Here is a 23,241-nt window from a genome sequence, read left to right as displayed (position 1 = left end):
ACACAGAAGGAAAAGAAGAGCTGGATTTGGGAGGAATCTGAACAACTTGGAATGTGACTAAACTGATTAACCAACAACTCTGTAAGATTTCACACAAGCCATGCACTTAATATAGAACTGGAGGGCTTCCCTGGTGGCGCAGTGGTTGAGAGTCTGCCTGCCAATGCAGAGGACACAGGTTCGAGCCCTGGTCTGGGAAGATCCCACGTGCCGCGGAGCAGCTGGGCCCGTGAGCCACAGCTACTGAGCCTGCGCTCCGCAACAAGAGAGGCCGCAGCAGTGAGAGGCCCGCGCACCACGATGAAGAGTGGCACCCGCTCGCCGCAACTAGAGAAAGCCCTTGCACAGAAATGAAGACCCAACACAGCCAAATAAATAAATTAAAAAAAAATATATAGAACTGGATTACAGTTTGCAGTCTGTTGCACTAATTTGTTAATATTATTTCACAGACTAAAAATTTTACTATGCAAATATATGCAAATCATATAAGAAAATAGTGTTCTTAGCCAAGTACATTAGCACCTATTGGGTATTTTGGTTGTTTTTTCTTTTGGTTTTTTTTTGTTTGTTTGTTTCACTGGAACTCTGACCCTGCTGTGGAAAGCTAGATAATTAATATATTCAATACTCGATAGTGTGTGTTGAACATTTTCCTGAAGGGTGACTGGGAGGCTTTCTCCTTTGACAAATACTGTGGTGATTGGCATGTATTTTTCCCTCTTTTTCTTGCCTAAAACAGAATGAAGAAGATGAGCAACATTTATGAGTCAGCTGCCAATACACTGGGAATCTTTAACAGCCCCTGCCTGACCAAAGTTGAGCTGCGTGTGGCATGCAAAGGCATTTCCGACAGAGATGCCCTTTCCAAACCAGACCCCTGTGTCATCCTCAAGATGCAGTCCCATGGGCAGTGGTTTGAGGTAGGCATGTCCAGTGAAATGGACAGAAGCATGGCGGGAGGAGTGATTTGAAAATATTCTGGCATTTCCTGTCTTCAGGTCGTTTATTTCAGTGAGATGGAAAATTCTAGAAATGAATATAATCACATTTCTGCTTATTTATTTTAAAAATGTTTTATATTATATTGGAGTAGATTAACAATGTTGTGATAGTTTCAGGTGTACAGCAAAGTGATTCAGTTATACATATACATGTATCTATTCTTTTCCAAATTCTTTTCCCATTTATGTTATTACAGAATATTGAGCAGAGGTCCCTGTGCTATACAGTAGGTCCTTGTTGGTTATCTGTTTTAAATATAGCAGTTTGTACATATCAATCTCAAACTACCAGTCTATCCTGCCCCCGTACCTTTCTCCCATGGTAATCATAAGTTTATTCTCTAAGTCTATGAGTCTGTTTCTGTTTGTAAGTAAGTTAATTTATATAATTTCTTTTTGATTCCACATATGAGTGATATCATGTGATATTTCTCTTTCTCTGTCTGACTTACTTCACTTAGTATAATAATCTCCAGGTCCATCCACATTGCTGCAAATGGCATTAATTGATTCTTTTTAATGGCTGAGTAATATTCCATTGTATATATGTACCACATCTTCTTTATCCATTCATCTGTCGATGGACATCGACATCCATATCGTGATGTTTTAATATTGTGGATATTTTGACATCTACCCATAATTTGTGTGCTCATTTTAGACATAGTAGCCCCTGGGGATGGGCAACAGGGACTGCTTCACAGGGGCCACATCACACATTTATTTTTTGGAGTGAGAACTTAATATTAGCTGAACTTTATTGGGTGCTTATCAAGTGTCAGTGCTGTTCTAAGTGCTTTATGTAAAATAACTAATTTTGTCCATACAACAATCCTATGAGGAAACAGACAGGTGAGGAAACAGAAAGATTAGGTAAGTGGAAAATCTAATATCTCCCAGTCAAGCTCCAGGGCCTGAGCTCTTTATTGCTATTTTATACTTACGGTGGCCATTGGTGTAGTCTTTGGTGGTTTGTGTGGCAATATTGCATGTTGAATTCTGCAGTTGGGTTTTGTTTGTTTATTTAAAAGTTGAAACAAATTGGATGAGGACTGTTTTTAAGTTTTGGGTTTTTTTGTTGTTGTGTTGTTATTGTTTTTAATTTTTGTTCTTGGTACGTGGTCTAAGTTAGCAATGTTTTTAAAGATCTGGTCTCAGGTAGAAGGCAGGAGAGGGAGGAACAGGCGGTGCAGCCAAGGAAGCAGTTGTTATTGTCTCTAAGGGAACCATATGCCCAGTGGAATTTGGGTGAGGGGTTTGAATCCATACTGAGTAGATCAAGTGTAGACAAATACCTTGTTTGGATCCCTGAGGACAGACTTCAGTCTTTCTTCCATCTGTTTGCAAGGAGCTGACAGGTGCTCCTCTAGGGGCCAAGGTCTTCACTCTACAGCAGGAAGAAGGCTCAGAAGACCTCACAGGTAGCATGTTTACTTACCTGTATGTATGTGATAAAAGCCACTTCTTTGAAAGGGTGGTTTGATAGAAGTTGGTAAGCAGATGAAATTCAGGTGAGAAGGCAACATAACACGCATGAAGGGATGAAAGACAGATGGCAGATAGGGAATCTTCATTTAACTTCCAGCTCATCCAGGTCTTATATTATAAATATAAAACAGCATTCACAGACATCTTAATGTGTAATGTCTTTTTTTTTTTCCCTTCTAAATATTCTCCATGACTTTGTTGGTGGGCTTTACTGTCTTTTATTTTTTGTTTAACAAAACTAAATGGAATATCTACATTAGGATATTAGGACCCTCTCGGATAATTAGAGGAAAAGACTTCGTCTCCTAAGGACCCCCCCTTACATAATTTATTTATTGTTTGTATATATTTCTTTTCAGTCATTTCCTTCTGGCATTCATATTCTTACATGATACTTATCATGCACATAAATTTTTCTTTCCTGATTTTATTACTTAGTAGTTTATGTTTTTTACATATTGTTATAATTTTCATAATTATAATTTTAAGACTGCATAATATCCCACCAAGTAGATTTATTTAATCATTTCCCTATTTTTTTCACTTTGAAGTTGCTTTCAAAACTACCCTATTTTGGGCTTCCCTGGTGGCGCAGTGGTTGAGAGTCCACCTGCCGATGCAGGGGACACGGGTTAGTGCCCCAGTCCAGGAAGATCCCACATGCCGCGGAGCGGCTGGGCCTGTGAGCCATGGCCGCTAAGTCTGCGTGTCCGGAGCCTGTGCTCTGCAACAGGAGAGGCCACGACAGTGAGAGGCCTGCGTACCGCAAAAAACAAAAAACAAAAACAACTACCCTATTGTAAATAATGCTGCAGTAAACATCTTTGAGCATAAGGCTTTTCACTTCTTTTTGGATGAGTTCCTAAGAGATAGTCTGTCAAAGTGGAACTAGTGGAACAAAGGATAGGACACTTTGGGGGCTTTTGATACATTTGCCAAATTGCTTTTCCAAAGTGCTTTTCTACAGAGTTACATAAAGTGTGTTTGCCCACAGCTACCAGCCTGCAAACATTTTGTTACCAGTACACAATGAGATAAGAAGCTTGTGCCACATTGTAAACTGATTCACTGCTTCCTTCATCTAGAAAGTCTTACTCTTTAAAAGTAGTGTCAGCTGAACTTCCAGCATGCTTAGTGATATGACTGATTTATTCTGTGGAACTTTGAGAAGCACTTCTCTAATAAATTTTAGTCTTAAGAATATATATTTAGGATATAGTTGGGAAAACAGAGCCCACACCATGTAGCTAATAGAAAAGATTTAATTCAATAACTAATAACAAAGGAGTTGGGAATCTTGAGAAATTAAGTAGGAACTGTGAGGAAACCCAGAGATTAACAACGGGAAGCTGCTACTTGACTTAGGGTAGAGAAGTGATGTACTGAAGCTAGCTTGTAGAGGCTTGAGAGAGTCAATTGTTAAATCTTCAGGAATTTTGCTAGCCTGGGTACAAGTATTTACACCACAGACATTGGCAAACATTTCAAATCAGAACTTTCTCCCCACCAAGAGAACAGGTTGCTAAGCATTTACCAGCACACCACTGGGAGAGAGGGACAAAAGGAGGTGTTAGTACCAGCTGGACCATCGAGCAGAAGCTGGATCTGAGGAAGGAGGGCCTATCTAATGGTAGCCAGCAAGGTAAAGGAGATGCAGGTAATGCTGGAAACGTTGCCTGAAAGGGAGATGAGGAAAGGGTGTTATCTCAGGTCTCCCATCCATGCCTTCCAGTGACCACACCCCTGGTGGAAGCCAGTTGGCAAGGTTCCAGGGAAGAGTCCAGAACACACTTGAAAGCACAGAGGTAACCGACTAGCACATAGACCTTCTGACAACTCACAGTAACTGGGAGAATCATGTACTCAGTCATGAAGTAGTGCATATTTATTTAGTGCTAACACCCACTTTTTGGTGCAAGTTCATTGCGTGGTCTTGTGCTCAAAGTGAGAAGCACCTGACAGTCTATTTAAACCACACACCTACTACCTTCTATGTTTAGTGAAAGCTGGCAAACATGACCATTGCCCTGGGACATAACTGATGCACATTTTCCTGTATCTGTCCCTTAGAACATGTCTGGAATTACAGAGAGATTTCTGTGTGCAGAATTACAGAATTCAGAGAAAGCAATGCAGAAGAGGATTCATGCCTGCTGTGTCTGTTCCTGAGTGTCTTTGTTATGTGAAATCTGGTAAATGACTAAGTGAAGAAAAAAGAAAAACCTGAGAGGCTAAACTGATTTGCATAATAAAGAGATTGTTGAGGGGTGTAAGGATGAGAGAGAAAAACAATGTGAGCTTCTTTTTCAGAGTTTTGAAGTTTGGCAAAAGAGCCTCTCTGGAGATCAGCACTGTCCACTAGAACTCCCTACAGTGATGGGCATGTTCTCTGCCTGTGCTGGCCAGTAGGTAGTCAACAGCCACAGGTGGCCACTGAGCAGTTGAAAGGTGGACTGTATAACTGAGGAATGGAAAAGTTTAATTATTTAATTTTAATTAATTAGAGGGTAAATAAGTAGCTGGTGTGATTTCGGAGTCTCCTTGGGTGGTAGAGAATTTGGCTGGGTGGGGAGAAGAGGAAAGGGAGTTTGTTAACACATTACTACCATAGGCTGTTTTTTTTTAAAGCTGAACCTCTTTTGGGGAAGACATACCTAGAGATTGATATTTCTTTGTTATTACTTGTGATTTCTGGCCTGTGCATTTTATTTTTGTTGTTGTTCTTGTTGTTTGTTTTTTTGTTCGTTTTTATCTGTTTCATCTTTTTTTAACATCTTTATCGGGTATAATAGCTTTACAATGGTGTGTTCGTTTCTGCTGTATAACAAAGTGAATCAGCTATATGTATACCTATGTCCCCATATCCCCTCCCTCTTGCGTCTCCCTCCCACCATCCCTATCCCACCCCTCTAAGTGGTCACAAAGCATTGAGCTAATCTCCCTGTGCTATGCAGCTGCTTCCCACTAGCTAGCTATTTTACATTTGGTAGTGTATATATGTCAATGCTACTCTCTCACTTCGTCCCAGCTTACCCTTCCCCCACCCCATGTCCTCAAGTCCATTCTCTACATTGGAGTCTTTATTCCTGTCCTGGCCCTAGGTTCTTCAGAAACTTTTTTTTTTTTTAGATTCCATATACATGCGTTAGGATACGGTATTTGTTTTACTCTTTCTGATTAACTTCACTCTGTATGACAGTCTCTAAGTCCATCCACCTCACTGTAAATAACTCAGTTTCATTTTCTTTTAAGGCTGAGTAATATTCCATTGTATATATGTGCCACCTCTTCTTTATCCATTCACCTGTCGATGGACACTTAGGTTGCTTCCGTGTCCTGGACATTGTAAATAGAGCTGCAATGAACATTGTGGTACATGACAATTTTTGAATTATGGTTTTCTCAGGGTATATGCCCAGTAGTGGGATTGCTGGGTCATATGTTAGTTCTATTTTTAGGTTTTTTTTTTTTTTTTCCCGCGGTATGCGGGCCTCTCACTGCTGTGGCCTCTCCCGTTGCGGAGCACAGGCTCCGGACGCGCAGGCCCAGCGGCCACGGCTCACGGGCCCAGCCGCTCCGCGGCATATGGGACCCTCCCAGACCGGGGCTCGAACCCGCATCCCCTGCATTGGCAGGCGGACTCTCAACCACTGCGCCACCAGGGAGGCCCTATTTTTAGTTTTTTAAAGAACCTCCATACTGTTCTCCATAGGCACTGTATCAATGTACATCCCCACCAACAGTGCAAGAGGGTTCCCTTTTCTCCACACCTTCTCCAGCATTTATTGTTTGTATAATTTTTCATGATGGCCAATCTGACTGGTGTGAAGTGATACCTCATGGTAGTTTTGATTTGCATGTCTCTAATGATTAGAGATACCGAGCATGCTTTCATGTGTTTGTTGGCAATCTGTATATCTTCTTTGGAGAAATGTCGGTTTAGGTCTTCTGCCCATTTTTGGATTGGGTTGTTTGTTTTTTTGATATTGAGCTTCATGAGCTGCTTGTATATTTTGGAGATTAATCATCTGTTAGTTGCTTCATTTGTAAATATTTTCTCCCATTCTGAGGGTTGTCTTTTCGTCTTGTTTATGTTTCCTTTGCTGTGCAAAAGCTTTTAAGTTTCATTAGGTCCTATTTGTTTATTTTTGTTTTTATTTCCATTCCTCTAGGAGGTGGGTCAAAAAGGATCTTGCTGTGATTTATGTCATAGAGTGTTCTGCCTATGTTTTCCACTATGAGTTTTATAGTGTCTGGCCTTACATTTAGGTCTTTAATCCATTTTGAATTTATTTTTGTGTATGGTGTTAAGGAGTGTTCTAATTTCATTCTTTTACATGTAGCTGTCCAATTTTCCCAACACCACTTATTGAAGAGGCTGTCATTTTCTCCATTGTATATTCTTCCCTCCTTCATCAAAGATAAGGTGACCATATGTGCATGGACTTATTTCTGGGCTTTCTATCCTGTTCCATTGATCTATATTTCTGTTTTTGTGCCAGTACCATACTGTCTTGATTACTGTAGCTTTGTAATATAGTCTGAAGTCAGGGAGCCTGATTCCTCCAGCTTTGTTTTTCTTTCTCAAGATTGCTTTGGCTCTTTGAGGTCTTTTGTGTTTCCATACAAATTGTGAACTTTTTTGTTCTAGTTCTGTGGTAAATGCCATTGGTAGTTTGATAGGGATTGCGTTGAATCTGTAGATTGCTTTGGAGAGTATAGTCATTTGCATGTTGTTGATTCTTCTAATGTATGAACATGGTATAACTCTCCATCTGTTTGTATCATCTTTAATTTTTTTCATCAGTGTCTTATAGTTTTCTGCATACAGGTCTTTTGTCTCCTTGGGTAGGTTTGTTCCTAGGTATTTTATTATTTTTGTTGCAATGGTAAATGAGAGTGTTCCCTTAATTTCTCCTTCAGATTTTTCATCATTAGTGTATAGGAATGCAAGAGATTTCTATACATTAATTTTGTATCCTGCTACTTTACCAAATTCATTGCTTAGTTCTAGTAGTTTTCTGGTAGCATCTTTAGGATTCTCTATGCATTGTATCATGTTGTCTGCAAGCAGTAATGCAGTTTTACATCTTCTTTTCCAATTTGGATTCCTTTTATTTCTTTTCCTTCTCTGACTGCTGTGGCTAAAACTTCCAAAACTATGTTGAATAATAGTGGTGAGAGTGGGCAAGCTTGTCTTGTTCCTGCTCTTAGTGGAAATGGTTTCAGGTTTTCACCTTGTGAATGATGGTGGGTGTAGGTTTTTCATATCTGACCTTTATTATGTTGAGGTAAGTTCCCTCTATGCCTACTTTCTGGAGGGTTTTTATCATAAATGGGTGTTGAACTTTGTCAAGTATTTTTCTGCATCTATTGAGGTAATCATATGGTTTTTATCCTTCAGGTTGTTAATATGGTATAGCACATTGATTGATTTGCATATATTGAAGAATCCTTGCATTCCTGGGATAAACCCCACTTGATACTGGTGTATGATCCCTTTAATGTGCTGTTGGATTCTGTTTGCTAGTATTTAGTTGAGGATTTTTGCATCTATGTTCATCACTGATATTGGCCTGTAGTTTGCTTTTCTTGTGCCATTTTGGTCTGGTTTTGGTATAAGGGTGATGGTGGCCTCGTAGAATTAGTTTGGGAGTGTTCCTCCCTCTGCTATATTTTGGAAGAGTTTGAGAAGGATGGGTGTTAGCTCTTCTCTAAATGTTTGATAGAATTCGCCTGTGAAGCCATCTTGTCCTGGACTTTGTTTGTTGGAAGATTTTAATCACAGTTTCAATTTCATTGCTTGTAATTTGTCCGTTTATGTTTTCTATTTCTTCCTGGTGCAGTCTTGGAAGGTTGTGCTTTTCTAAGAATTTGTCCATTTCTTCCAGGTTGTCCATTTTATTGGCATATAGTTGCTTTTAGTAATCTGTCATAATCCTTTGTATTTCTGCAGTGTCAGCTGTTACTTCTCCTTTTTCATTCTAATTCTTTTGATTTGCGTCTTCTCCCTTTTTTTCTTGATGGATCGGGCTGATGTTATATCAATTTTGCTTATCTTCTCAAAGAACCAGGTTTTAGTTTTATTGATCTTTGTTATCGTTTCCTTCATTGCTTTTTCAGTTATTTCTGATCTGATCTTTATGATTTCTTTTCTTCTGCTAATGTTGTTTTTTTTTGTTGTTGTTGTTGTTGTTCTTTTTTCTCTAATTGCTTTAGGTTTAAAGTTAGATTGTTTATTTGAGATATTTGTTGTTTATTGAGGTAGGATTTTATTGCTATAAACTTCCCTCTTAGAACTGCTTTGCTGCATCCCATAGGTTCTGGGTCATCATGTTTTCATTGTCTTTTGTTTCTAGGTATTTTTTGGTTTCCTCTTTGATTTCTTCAGTGATCTCTTGGTTGGTTATTAAGTAGTGTATTGTTTAGCCTCCATGTGTTTGGGTTTTTTACAGATTTTTTCCCATAATTGATGTCTAGTCTGATAGCATTGTGGTCAGAAAAGATACTTGATATGATTTCAATTTTCTTAAATTTACCAAGGCTTGGTTTGTGACCCAAGATATGATCTATGCTGGAAAATATTCCATGAGCACTTGTGAAAAAAGTATATTCTGTTGTTTTTGGATGCAATGTCCTATAAATATTAATTAAGTCCACCTTGTTTAATGTATCATTTAAAGCTTGTGTTTCCTTTTTTATTTTCATTTTGGATGATCTGTCCATTGGTGATAGTGAGGTGTTAAAGTCCCCTACTATGATTGTGTTACTGTTGATTTCCCCTTTTATGGTCGTTAGCATTTGCCTTATGTATTGAGGTGCTCCTATGTTGTGTGCATCAATATTTACAATTATTATATCTTCTTCTTGGAGCGATCCGTTGATCATTATGTAGTGTCCTTCTTTGTCTCTTCTAATAGTCTTTATTTTAAAGTCTATTTTGTCTGATATGGGAATTGTTACTCCAGCTTTCTTTTGATTTCCATTTGCATGTAATATCTTTTTCCATCGCCTCACTTTCAGTCTCTGTGTGTCCCTAGGTCTGAAGTGGGTCTCTTGTAGACAGCATATATACAGGTCTTGTTTTTGTATCCATTCAACTATGTTTTTGTATCCATTCAACTATGTCTTCTGGTTGGAGCATTTAATCCCTTTACATTTAAGGTAGTTATTGATATGTATGTTCCTATTACCATTTTCTTAATTGTTTTGGGTTTGTTATTGTATGTCTTTTCCTTCTCTTGAGTTTCCTGCCTAGACAAGTTCTTTTAGCATTTGTTGTAGAGCTGGTTTTTTGGTGCTGAATTCTCTTGCTTTTGCTTGTCTGTAAAGGTTTTAATTTCTCCATTGAATCTGAATGAGATCCTTGCTGGGTAGAGTAATCTTGGTTGTAGATTTTTCCTTTTCATCACTTTAAATATGTCCTGCCACTCGCTTCTGGCTTGCAGAGTTTCTGCTGAAAGATCAGCTGTTAACCTTATAGGGATTCCCTTGTATGTTATTTGTTGCTTTTCCCTTGCTGCTTTTAATATTTTTCCTTTGTATTTCTTTTTTGATAGTTTTTTAATATGTGTGTTGGCGTGTTTCTTTGGATTTATCCTGTGTGGGACTCTCTGTACTTCCTGGACTTGGGTGGCTATTTCCTTTCCCATGTTAGGGAAGTTTTCAACTATAATCTCTTCAAATATTTTTTCATTCCCCCCTTTTTTTTTTCTCTTCTTGTTCTGGGACCCTTATAATTCAAACGTTGGTATGTTTAATGTTGTCCCAGAGATCTCTGAGAGTGTCCTAAATTCTTTTCATTCTTTTTTCTTTGTTCTGCTCTGTGGTAGTTATTTCTACTATTTTATCTTCCAGGCCACTTATCCGTTCTTCTGCCTCAGTTATTCTGCTATTGACTCCTTCTAGGGAATTTTTAATTTCTTTTATTGTATTGTTCATCATTGCTTGTTTGCTCTTTAGTTCTTCTAGATCCTTGTTAAACATATCTTCTATTTTCTTCATTCTGTTTCCAAGATTTTGGATCATGTTTACTATCATTACTCTGAATTCCCTCTTCATTTGTTTTGTCTGGTGTGTTTTTACCTTGCTCCTTCATCTGCTGTGTATTTCTCTGTGTCCTCATTTTGCTTAACTTACTGTGTTTGGGGTCTGCTTTTCGCAGGCTGCAGGTTCTTAGTTCCCATTGTTTTTGGTGTCTGCCCCGAGTGGCTAAGGTTGGTTTAGTGTGTTTGTAGGCTTCCTGGTGGAGGGGACTTGTGCCTGTGTTGTGGTGGTTGAAACTGGATCGTGTCTTTCTGTTGGGCAGGACCGCATTCGGTGGTGTGTTTTGGGATGTCTGTGAGCTTATTATGATTTTAGGCAGCCTCTCTGCTAATGGGTGGGCTTGTGTTCCTGTCTTGGTAGTTGTTGGCAAAGGGTGTCCAGCACTGTACTTGCTGGTTGTTGAGTGGAGCTAGGTCTTAGTGTTGAGATGGAGATCTCTGTGAGAGCTTTCGCTGTTTGCTATTACGTGGGGCCAGGGGGTCTCTCATGGACCAATGTCCTGAACTCGACTCTCCCATCTCAGAGGCTCAGGCCTGACACCCAGCAGGAGGACCAAGCCTCTTCTGGGAAGTCTGAGGCCTTCTGGTAGTGTTCAGTAGGTGTTCTGTAGGAGTTGTTCCACCTGTAGATGTATTTTTGATGTATGTGTTGGAAGGAAGGTGATCTCCACATCTTACTCCTCCACCATCTTGAAGGTCCCTGCCAAAGCAATCTTTGTGGAAGTCCAGGAGTCCAGCAGAGAAGTTCCAGTACAGCCCTTTTGGGAAGTCTGAGGTCTTCTGCCAGTATTCACTGTGTGTTCTGTAGGAGTTGTTCCATATGTACATGTATTTCTGATGTATTTTTGAGGGGGAAGGTGATCTCCTTCTTACTTCTGCCATCTTGAAGGTCCCCCTGTGCTTTTTGTAATAGCGTTATGCCCCTGTTATGCCCTAGTTTACAGCTCAGGTTACTACTGCAATAATTATAACTACCTTCTGATGCCCAGCTCATATGCAGGGGCACTGCTTGCTTTTTTAAATGAGTTGTAGCCTGTTTGCTGTGGAAGAGAACATTTTATTCCTAAAGTGTATCATAAAATGTAAGCCTGATAGTTAGACTCAAAAGGACCTACAATCCGACCTTCTGTGCTGTTAATGGTATTAAGAGTCAATAAGAATACATAGTAGTTTGTGTCTCTTAATCCCCTTCCCTTATGTTTCCCCTCCCACCTTCCATCTTCCCTCTGGTAACCACTAGCTTGTTCTCTGTATCTGTGAGTCTGTTTTTATTTTGGTATATACATTCCTTTGTTTTATTTTTTAGACTCCACATGTAAATGATAACATGCAGTATTTGTCTTTCTCTGACTTATTTCACTAAGCATAATTCTCTCTAGGTCCATCCATGTTATTGTAAATGGCAGAATTTCATTGTTTTCTATGGTAGGATAGTATTTCTTTGTATATATATACACCACATCTTTTTTATCCATTAAGGATATATGTACAGCACAGGGAGTTATAGTTATTATTTTTTAGTAACTTTAAATGGAGTATAACCTATCAAAATACTCAATCTCTTTACTATAACCCTGAAACTAATCTAATATTGTAAATCAACTGTACTTCAAAAAAAGAGTCGATGAGGATAAATCTGTGTCTCTGAAATACTGGGAATCAATTGTTCCGGAATGTAGAACAGATTGTTGCTCTTTGCAGACCAGCAGGGTTTGGAGTGTATGTTTGAGGGCTGAGGAGATGGAGAGGATGCTTTTTGTTTCCTCTCAGAGTATAAAGATGAGATGGTAAACCTTCTGGTAAATCTTTAATGACCATGATTGTAACTGTCAAAAAGGAAGGAAAGGAAAACTTGTAGCTTGGAAATACATTCCCAGTGGAGAATTTCAGACCTGTCATTTAATTTCCCTAATTTAATTCATACCCATTTTTAAAATCCCCCTGTACCTGCTCCTGGCCATTTAATGGTGACATTATGTGATACAGTTCAGTGTGCTGATAATTTAAAACACATTTTGTCTTCCAGTGAAGCCTGGAAATATTTCCCCCTGGCTTCCAGTGAGTGCTGATATTCACTCCCAGGCACTAAACTTCATATGCAAGTGGAATAAATTAACACTTCTCAGGGATTAACTAGGCAAGAACCCTTATGAACTGGAGCCTTTTATTCAGTTCCCTGAGCACCTGGATGCTCTCCATGAAGCAGAGCTACACTCCTGATACTGTGGCCCTTGGAAGAGATCTTGTAGATGGCAGAGTAATTGTTCTCATTGGAAAAAGCCAAATGATTGCCCACACTGCTAGGATGTTGCCAAACACCTTTAATTCCAGTTTTCCATTTAATCTTAATACATAGTTATTGAGTTCCTCCATAGGAAGCTCTAAGTAATTCTCAGGATGAATTACCCTTGGATCAATTCCATATGAAAACATGTTATGATGAATCACATGCTTTGGTGGATTGTTGGTAATAATAATTGTTAGTAATAATTAGTGTGGTTATATCTAACACATTAATTATCAGTGGATGTTAATGCAAGATTATTATTGTTTATAATAATAATGTATCCATATAATACTTTACATTCACAAAGCCCATCTACTTAAATTATTTCATTTACTTCTCATAATAGCCCTATAAAAAGGTGGCACAGACATTGAAATTAACCCTAGCACATACTGAGTACTATGAAAAAGACATCTTTTGTGTCCTCAAAGACTTCAGAGTCTAGTAGAACGCAGCCCATCTCAGAGCCAGAGGCCTGGAGCCATAGATTGTCATGTGAACTTGAGAAAGGGGGCTCAAAACAAGGTCCTAACTTAAACCTTTTCCTTTCCTTCAATGTGTGGTGGATAGACCATTTCAAGTGTGCCTTGGCTACCTATATATGGGGTGGAACTAAAAATCAATCATTCCTCCATCCCTCCACTATTCCCCATCTTCTCTCCCCACTCCCCATCTACCCAGATGTAGCGTCTGAATACCATCTGATCCAGCATCCCTACTAGCAGTACAGAGGAGAAATATGGGTCCATGGCTGTGGCCTTGACCACTCCCAGATAAGTGGGCTATGAACTTTTTTCAGCAATTCTTTGTTGACTAGCGGGCTCATGGAGGAGTTCTGTGGAACAAGTTTCTTTCATGCTTTGGTAAATAGTGAGCCAGCATCCTTTTGTGTATGGAGCCAGGAGGATAGAGTCCAAAATAGCAGTTTCACCTATACCTGAGATTTTCAATTTCCTATTGTTCCAAAATGCTAGAATTTTATGAAAATTGTTCAGACAATATGAACATTTAGGTGATAACAAAATAATCATCTCTAATTGTTGATACCAGCTATGTATTCATCATTTTACATATTTTCCTTCTAATCCTCACAACTACCCTGCAATGCAGACTTTATTAACCAGGTAAGGAAACTGAGGCTTGGGCAGAATTAATAAATCACCAGGTCATACAACTAGTCAATAGTAAAGCTGGAATCTGGTTGATTAACCCATATTATCTCTATTTTACCAGAGGTCACGAATTTAAAGCTAAAGGCCTCTATCTAATCTCCAGACATAGTTTATCTGGGCTTCATGTGTTTAAACAAGTTTTGTACTGGTTGACAAAACTTAAAGATCAGGGGATTTTTCTTAAAACTCCAGATTTTTTCTTTTGCCGGGAAATCTGGCAACATGGAGCCTTTAGTTCTTGTACAGTGATGGTCAGCAGCTGCCCCTACCCAGAATCCAAGGGTGTCCTTGTGCTCACTCCTAGGCAGCCTCCTTCACTCACTGGGATGGCTCCAATGGCCCCTGGAGGTGTTTGAGTTCAGATCACGCTCCTGCAGTCCCTGGGCTGGGCCTCTGAAACATAGCTAACCTCTCAGTTGTGGACTCAGACAAGAGCTGAAAAATGAAAAATAAGTCAATTAAAGCATTCCCTCTGGATATCACAAACAAGCTCCTTTCTCGAAAGATTTTCTGTTCACACTTTGCTGACTGGCAGTGTTTGAGTGACTAACACCAAGAATGACGGATGATAAAAAACAACAGTTTTCTTCAGTTGTTCACAACGTTTCCACTGTGGTTTCACATCAAACTCCCATTTGGGAAAACTTTGATGTTGCTTTCCACCTCCCCCTTAACATGTCCTAATGAGAATGATTTCTTTTCTTAAAGAAAAAAAAAGGAAGTTGATTTTGATGATATTAGAAATCTTATCCTGAGCACTGAATAGAAAAGAAAACAAAATGAAATATTAGAACCAGAAAATGTTTTCTTCCTGCTGCTGGAAGTTACATCCCTGTGACCAGAAACTGTGGTGCTATGATGCTCACTCCAAAAATGATGCACTTGGATGAAAGGAAATATTACTGGATTGTGTAATATGTGACTAAGTAGCTTTCTTATTATTGAAATCTCCAAGTTGTCATTGTTATAATGTCTGAGAGCAGAATCACACAAGATGGGAAATTTGGGGCTACAAATGAGAAAAAGAAACAATTTGAACTGAAATCCTGTTTTCACTGCTTATTCTCTTGGGGGCCCAGAAGATGATTTATCAGCTGGAAGGATAATGTCAGGCCTCCTACAAAGAGGAGAGCACTGTGATGTGGGCTTCACTGCCTCCTTAGCTTGAAGAACTGGCAAGACACACTCTGGACACTCAGACTCAACAGTGGTTGCCATGGGTTTTTGTAATGTGTCTTGAGTCCCATGCTGAGTGTTTGGAAGATGGAATACAGGCCAAGGAAAGAACGTGAGGAGGCATCTATGATTTAGAGCCCTCTGCCTCTAGCTCAAACCACCTGCAACATTTCAAAGGAGATATTTTCAACACCTTTTCTGGGCCCCACTTTTTAATGTTTTTCTAGTTACTATTGATAATCATCATCTTAAAATTACCTTTCCTTTGTAAGTTCAATCAATTTTATCTTTTTTTATTAAGTGTGTTGTGGTTTATTAATAATGATACCTTAAATATATTGAGAGTAGGCATGCAGTGTATCAGGCACTCCTTAAGCACTTTACGTGTGTCATCATATGTAATTATCAAAACAGCCCTAAAAATTGTCCTATGTAGATATTTTATAAAGAAGCACAGAAGAATTAAGCAACTTGCTCAAGGGTCACACAAGTCAGTCGTAAGTGAAAGAGCTGTGACAAATTGAACCCAGTCTGTCTGATTGCAGATGGTGCTGCCAGGATCCATCACTGCCCGTCTCTGAGAATAATGTGTCCCAGTCCCTGAGTGCTGTGTGCCGTGTGCTGAGTTTTTACATGCATATTCATAGAATTCTCATGATAGTGTTAGCAGATAGGAACTGTGATTACCCATTTTATAGGTGAGAAAACTGACACTCACATAGGAAAGGTACATGTTGAAGCTCACAAGATTAGTAAGAAGTGGTATTGGGACTTGAACTCAGATCTTCATGTCTCCAGTGCCCATGGAGGTAGAGTAACACCCATAACGCCACTAGTCTTTTAAATGAACACGTTTTTCCTCCTTAGAAAAGGCAAGAATTCATTTAAAACTGATTGCATTTATTTTTAATAGAAATTAAATTTGTTTGGGGGGTAATACTTAAAACATCCACCTCAACCCCAGTTTATATGGTTTCAGCCTGACCTCCTAGTGGTTCATGACGGTGCGTGGCAGAGTGGTTCAGATCTCAGACTGTGGAGCCAGACTGCCCAGATTTAAGTCCTAACCCAGTCATTATTAGCTGTGCTATTAGGCAAATTACCCAGCCCTTTCTGTGCCTCAGTTTCCTCATCTGTAAGATGGGTATCATATTGGTACCTTTCATATGGGGATGATTATGAGATTAAATGAATCAGCTCAGGTAGAGTGGTTAGGACAGTCATGGGGTGCACCACACGTCAATGGTGTGACCTCGGAAAGCCTCCTAACCCCTCCAAGCCTCTCATACCACCTCCTTTCTAAACGGTTGTCGTTAGGATTGAATGATTGGCTAGCAGGATAGTGAGCATGCTGATGCTATAGACTCTGGAATTGGACCACTTGGGTCATCTATGACCTTACACAGAAGCCTCACCTTCCCTGGCCCTGCATTCTCTCCATCTGCTACATGGGGGTATCAATGAAACCTGCTCCATGGATTTACTATAAGGATAAAATGAGATGATACCTAAGAATTCCTTAACAGAGTACCTGGGGCATAGTGAGTGCTTAATAGACATTAAATGTTATTATGCTTAAAGGATATAATGTGTGCAAAACTAATGTGGTTAGCATATTACCTAGGACCCCGTATGCAGAAGATGTTATCAGGTAATACCTACATGAGGTGTGTTTAATGCCAGCAATAAGCTTTTGGTCTGCTGCCCAGCCCAAGTATTCTTGGTCCCATTTGTCTGTGTTAAAATAAGAGAACTTTCAGTCAAAAATTTTGGCAGGTCTCTAAGTTTCCCCCAAGCCTCTGACTAGCTACTTTGATTGATCTGTTTTGGCTCTCCTGGTAGGGAATTATCCAAGCCTCTTCCTCCCCTGCACTCCCTGCATTTTGAAGAAGACGAATAGGCTTGGAGCAATTTCATTTCACTTGTCCATGTTCTCTAATCTGTTGATGGGAATCAGAGAGGCCGTGCTGATAACCTTGCCTTTCCATCTTTGCTTCTGTACCAACATCACCCAGCACTGTTTGGCAGTCTTAAGTGAAGTGACAAGAAAATTCTTCCTTCTGGAAACTCCAGATGTTCTTGGGGTCAGTTTATAGGCTAATTAAATATTTTATCTTGATTCAAGCTCAGAAAAGTTCAACTGCCTATCTTGGCTAGTCTGTTTTCAAATACTTGATATTTCAAGAACTTCTTCCCATCTGAGAATTTAGTCTTAGATTTTCTTCTTGAGTGTGAAGACTAGTTCTTCTTGTTAAAAGATTACAGTTTGGGAACTGTGTGTGGAAGCAAGAAAATTTGTTACCTTTTAAACACCCCCTTTGAATTCCAACCTTTTCAGAACAACTTCTGAGGAACTGGGATTTTTGGTAGGATAGCCTATGTAAGCCTGTCCATCTTGAAGATTTGCTTTTCCAGCTCCAGTTACTACCATTGCATAACAATCACCCTAAAATTTAGCAGCTTAAAACAACCACTTTATTAATCTCATGTACTCTGTGACCTCAGACAGTGGGTATGGCTTACCCCTGATTCACAGGGTCCAGGGCCTCAGCTAGACTAGAGGGCTGGCAGGATTTGAGGCTGGGGTTCAAATCATCTGAAGGTCCTTCACTCTCATGTCAGGCTGGGACTTCCGACTAGAGCATCTGCATGTGGCCTTCCATGCATGGTGGTCTCAGGGCAATAAGAAGAGTGTCAAATGTTTGCCATCCAGTTAAGCCATGGACGATAAAAGTTGAAGTCGCTCTTCTGGTTCTAGACACCGTTTTAAGAATAATGCATAAATGCTACCACAACTAGATAAGAAGAAGAAGAAAAGGAATAAATAAGAGCAACTTGCATCTGCATAGCCCTTCCACAGTTCTTTTCATGGCTTCCTCACAACAACTTATGAAAGTCAGTACTATTATTTTTACTGCCAATCTGCAGATGAGAACCTGAGATTCAGGGATGTCATAATAACATTTCCAAGGTCATATAGTCAATATATGTGGTACTTGCTCTCTAAAATCCTCTGACTTCCAAGTTTGGGATCCTTTGGTTGCATCATGAATCCTCTCCCACTGATGTTCATGATTCTAACCCTGCCCCTTTCTGAGAAACAAGTATACCCATGGCTGTGGGAACCACTTGAGCCCACACACAACTCTCTCTATCCCTTTGCTACTTGATCCCTTTCTTGCCCACTCCCTACCTCCTGCCTTGAAATTTGCCCAACCACATTTGCCAATCCTAATAAGTATTTTCCACAATAATTTGCTGTCAAGAGACCCATAGGTGAGTTTATTCCATGGGTGAGCCATGATTCACCTACCAGCCCACTAATGGTGCACATGTAAGTGGTTCATTTAGCAAACACTTATTGAGTTCCTACTATGTGCAAGGCACTGTGCCTTCCATGGGCTGAGAGAATGTCAAGGAGTAACACATGGTTACTTTTGTGCAAGTGAACAGAATAGAAAATGAACAATGAATGTATAAGCTATTGTCAGGTAGTGGTGAGTGCTTTGAAGAAGAATGAAGCAGGGAAGAGGGTGGAGAATGCTGAGGGCACCAGTTTAAAAATTATGGTTAGGGAAGGCTTCTCTGAGCTATCAACATTTGCACAGAAAATTGAGCCAGTAACGGAGTGAGCCATCTGGTTACAGGGAAAGAGTGTTCTAAAGAAGGATGAGCAGAGGCCATGACACAATGACACAGGTTTGCTGGCCTATTTAAGGAATAGCAGGGAAGCAGGATGGATAGAAAACAGTGGGGTTGAAAGGTATGGGTGAGAGGAAATGATGTGGGGAGGCAGCTAGGGGCCAGGTTGTGTAGGGACTTACAGGCCGCAATAGAAATCCTGGGGGCTTCTAGATTTTATTCCAAATGTGGAGGGCAATGGAATTCTTGGAGCAGGGAAGTGATTGGCATTTTAAGAGATAACACTGTTTGTTGTTATGCCAGACCGTGTACAGAGACTACGTTTGTCCAAGGGAGAGATATGATAGGTTGGAGCAGGTGGTAACCATGGAGAAGAGGAGAAGTGGTTGGAAATGAGCTGTATTTAAAAAATAGACTATAAAATTTGCTGATGTAGGGTATGAGAAAAAGGGAAGAATCAAGCCTGATTCCAGAGGTCTAAGCACCTAAGTCAATGATGACAATACTCGGGGAAGAGCGGGCGTGATAATAATTCTATAGTGAACATGCTTCTAGCAGTGAGAGGCAGGGACAGTGTGGCTAAGGACCATCTGTGTTCGAATCCCAGCTCTATTATTTATCAGCTGTAAGGTCTTACCCAAGTCAGTTACTTCCATTTTCTTACCTGTATAATGGAGATGATAAAATTACCTACATTGTAGGGTTGTTTGGAGGATTTAATACACAGCAGTACCTAGCACTTAACTGCCAGCCATCAGTGTCATTATAAACATAATTCTGTTAACACTTAGATTGTTTTCTTAGGGGAAGCGTTGGATCAAATGATACACACACATGTAAAGCTTTTTAAATTACCTAATTCCCTATCTGGAATGATCATACCCATATGTTCCTACCAGCAAACTGTGAAATGAAAAGGAAGCAATTATTTAACAAAAATGTTTTAGATATTTAGCATTTAATATATAGACTCCCCAGACCTTTGTTGTCGCCTCCTGCCCCAGTCACAGAGGGAGGCTTTCTTTGGTTTGGCGTGACTCAAAGTCACTTAAGGGATTCTATTCACGCTCTGTCCTTCTTCTCCCAAAATTATCTTTATATTAATATGTGTATTAATTGTTAATATAATATGTCTGATATAATAATAAAATACTAATAAATTGAAACATAACTGTTAATATGTTTTTACTATTAAACAGTGTGTGTGTGGGGGGGGGGGTTTGTGAGAATGAGAGGTTGAACAAGGGAGATGTGGGTTGTGTGTGTGTGTTAGGACTGGAGACTGAATCCAAACATCTCTAGGTTGTCATCTCTAATTCTGAACGATCACTGTGCTTGATGCTGTGCTTTATTTAAAGAGAGAGAGAGAAATTGATTTAATAACCTGTCACATTATACGACACAAGAAGAAAACTAGGGAAGAAAAAGCACTCTGGTATTCTTAGTGGGAAGAAAAATATTGTGACAGCTCCATGGAGGAATCTTTGTGCAGAGAAAACTGGTAGAAATTATGGTGGTGAATTGAGGATCTTAGGAAAATATACTGCTTCCATGGAATAAATGTGACCACTACACCACAGAGCTTTACATTATAGAAGACTATTCCCTTCTCTTATGTAAAGGGAATAAGAAAATAGAAACTTCGATTGTTCCTTCTCTTTTTCTAATTCCTTAAAATAATTTATTCCATCATCATTTCCTCTGGGGTTTCTAAAATATTCTATTTAACTGAGGTGGTACAGAATAACAACAAATTATGATAACAATAGGATAAAATTGTAAAATTTAATCAAGAGAAATTAATATCTTAGTGTAAACGCTGGCATTTGGGAGAAGTCAGTTTGTATGTTAGTGAACAGATATATGTGCGGGAATAATACCTTCCAGCTACCAGGAAGACACCTATAGTTGAATAAGTTGGGTTTGTTGCTCTTTGTCACAAGGGAGAACACTGTCCTTGGGGAAATCAGAGGCCTCTTAGTAAGAGAGTTTAAGAAAGGACTTATTGAATTTGGGCTATCGTTAGGTGATTTGGGGAGAATTTAAGGAAGGACAACTTTACTCTGGATTGGATGGAAGCCAGGACAATTCTGTAATTGAGTACCCTAATAGATCTTATCTAGGAGGGAAGAATAGAGCAAGGCTGAACCTATCATTGATAAAGAAGCATCAGTCGATCATTTAACCAGGATGGGAGATGTTTGGTCATTTTTGTGGTTTGGACAGTGTTTATGTTTTTGTCTGGCTCCAGCATGATTATAGAGCAGTCTAGTTTTTGTCTTGCTCCATCATGGCCTTGTGTTATATTGGTGTTCTGTGAAAGTGTTTTGTTCCACAGGATACTAAAGTCTATCTGTACGTGCCAGGCCAGCTCCTAGCAACACCAAGGTCAAGCTGATAGCACCAAGTCTGCTCACCAAGCCAGCTCCCAGATGTCAGGGCATGCTTTCCTCTGGCTCAGAGTGAAACCCAGGAGTTAAGCTGTTCTATTTAAAAAATATATTCTTAACTATGGACCAACTTGTTGACTAAGCAAAGTATCAATCATAACATGTCTTGAATCCAAACAAAATGACCTTTTATTTCTCAGCTGTCCTTATTATCCAAATAATGATAATTAGGATATTTATAATTCTTAAATGATAATTAAGAATGATAATGATTATTATCCAAAGAATCATGTCCAATGTATGTAGATTTTATAAGTTAATTTTACTTCTTCAATTTAACCCCAAATCTCCCTTATATATATTTTTCTCTATTTCCCTTATTAGAGGTAAAATTCCCAGGAGCTCTTTTGAAAACATTGAAGTTTCTGCTCATCCTTTCTATAGAAATCTCTTTAAGAAATATCCTAAGTCCATCACACAAGGCATGCATTTTCACAAGAGATCTGGGTAGGAGAATTATTTTTTTTTGAACATGAGATAGATGGCTTAATTTCTGTCCCATTTATTAAGCCAGCTCTAGGGGGAATGTTATTTTCCAAAAGCTCCATTTTATAAACATCACCTGGTCACTGACATTCATTCAACAAATGGCTAATGAATATCTGCCATGTGCCATGCACCCTCCTTGCCACTGGATAGCAGAATTGACAATTATGGTCCCTGTCTTCATAAAACTCATATTTCTCAAAGGACAGGAAAATGTGTGAACCAAAATATTCTTTCAAAGCTTAGAAGAGTCAGAGGAAAGTATATTTGACTCTAGATTGGGAAAAGGAGCCAGGGAGGGTTTTATAAAGGAGATGTGACTTAGCTAGATCTTAGGTGATGAGTCTGCCAGGTAGATAAAATAAGGAATAACATTACTTAAAAAGGGAAGAATTATGCTATGTGCAAAAGACTGACTTCAATAGGATCAGGCAACCCCTACCAATCACCAACCCTGGATAATTCTGATAAATCATCCTTGATAGGACTTTATGAAAGGACCATCATCTTCTTGGCTAGAGCTCTTCCTAAGCCATACTCCAAGAAGAGAATATCTCTTCTATTTTTAAAGGCCTTTTGAGAAGGGAGTCCACAGTCACCCTGGGAGGTCCATGGCTTTGAGTCACAGAACCTTATTAGCACAGATGGTATTCAACAGCTCTCAGTGGGGGGGAGGAAGGGATGTTCCAGGAGGGATCAGGGACTAGTTTTGAGGGTTTAATACTTTGAACAGAGAATAACCCTGATGCAGCCGTGAGCTGGAGTTTAGATTGCTTATGTGCCAGGCTTTTCCCATGTATATAACACAGGAGACTGGATATGGTAATGTCAGATGAAACAGCTAACTTCTTTTACATCATGAGATCCTGGGGAACGATGGGGGAGCTTAAGAAAAAAACTCATTAATGGAAGTAGATTTCTGTTAGTCACAAGATTTCAGCCTGAGTTACATGCACTCTTATTCATGTATTCTCCTGTAGTGTTCCACACTCCCTTCCTTCACTTCACTTAATCATATTTTTGTCTCTTAGACAATCTCACATACTTTGTGTGGTTTGCACTCACTGACAAACTCAAACTCTCTGAGTCTGTCTGTGTTTTTTACAAACACACACACATACCCTTACACACTTTTAGACCCAATTCATAGTTAACTCTTGTTAGTGAGCTTATTACCAAATGAAACTGAGCCAAAAAGTCAAACAGTAGGAGACAGTCTTGGTCGTACTTTTCATGGAATCTTCCAGAATAAACAAATGAATTTTTTAGGTGTTCTTTATTCTGGAACCTAGGGTGAGGCAAGGTAAGATCCATAAGGGCGAGACTTTGATCTATCTTACTCATCACTGAATTTCCAGCTCCTAAAATAATGTCTGGTACTTAGTAGGCACTAAATGGATGTTTGAATGTATAGTTGAATGAGATTTCCTCTTGTTTGTAGAGATTGTTGGTGTTTCATCACTGCTGAATTTGATCATTTAGAAGTTCTTC

General features: G+C 39.4%; 1 protein-coding gene across 1 annotated transcript in view; it reads left to right on the top strand.

The window, feature by feature from the left end:
• The window catches only part of CPNE4 (copine 4), a gene marked incomplete at its 3' end in the record, with an annotated part of 595,946 nt that overhangs the window by 181,007 nt on the left and 391,698 nt on the right, over positions 1-23,241 (top strand). Inside the window, exon 2 of the mRNA XM_082625196.1 lies at positions 743-923. Within this exon, the coding sequence (XP_082481322.1) occupies positions 744-923 (180 nt within the window). The 5' untranslated portion in view covers position 743. The remainder of the gene's footprint in view (positions 1-742; positions 924-23,241) is intronic.

This window comes from Mesoplodon mirus, assembly GCF_964341445.2.
Source record: "Mesoplodon mirus genome assembly, chromosome: 6".
NCBI classification, from domain to species: Eukaryota; Metazoa; Chordata; class Mammalia; order Artiodactyla; family Ziphiidae; genus Mesoplodon; species Mesoplodon mirus.
Note: the sequence above shows the minus strand (reverse complement) of the source record. Positions and strands in the feature narration are given on the sequence as shown.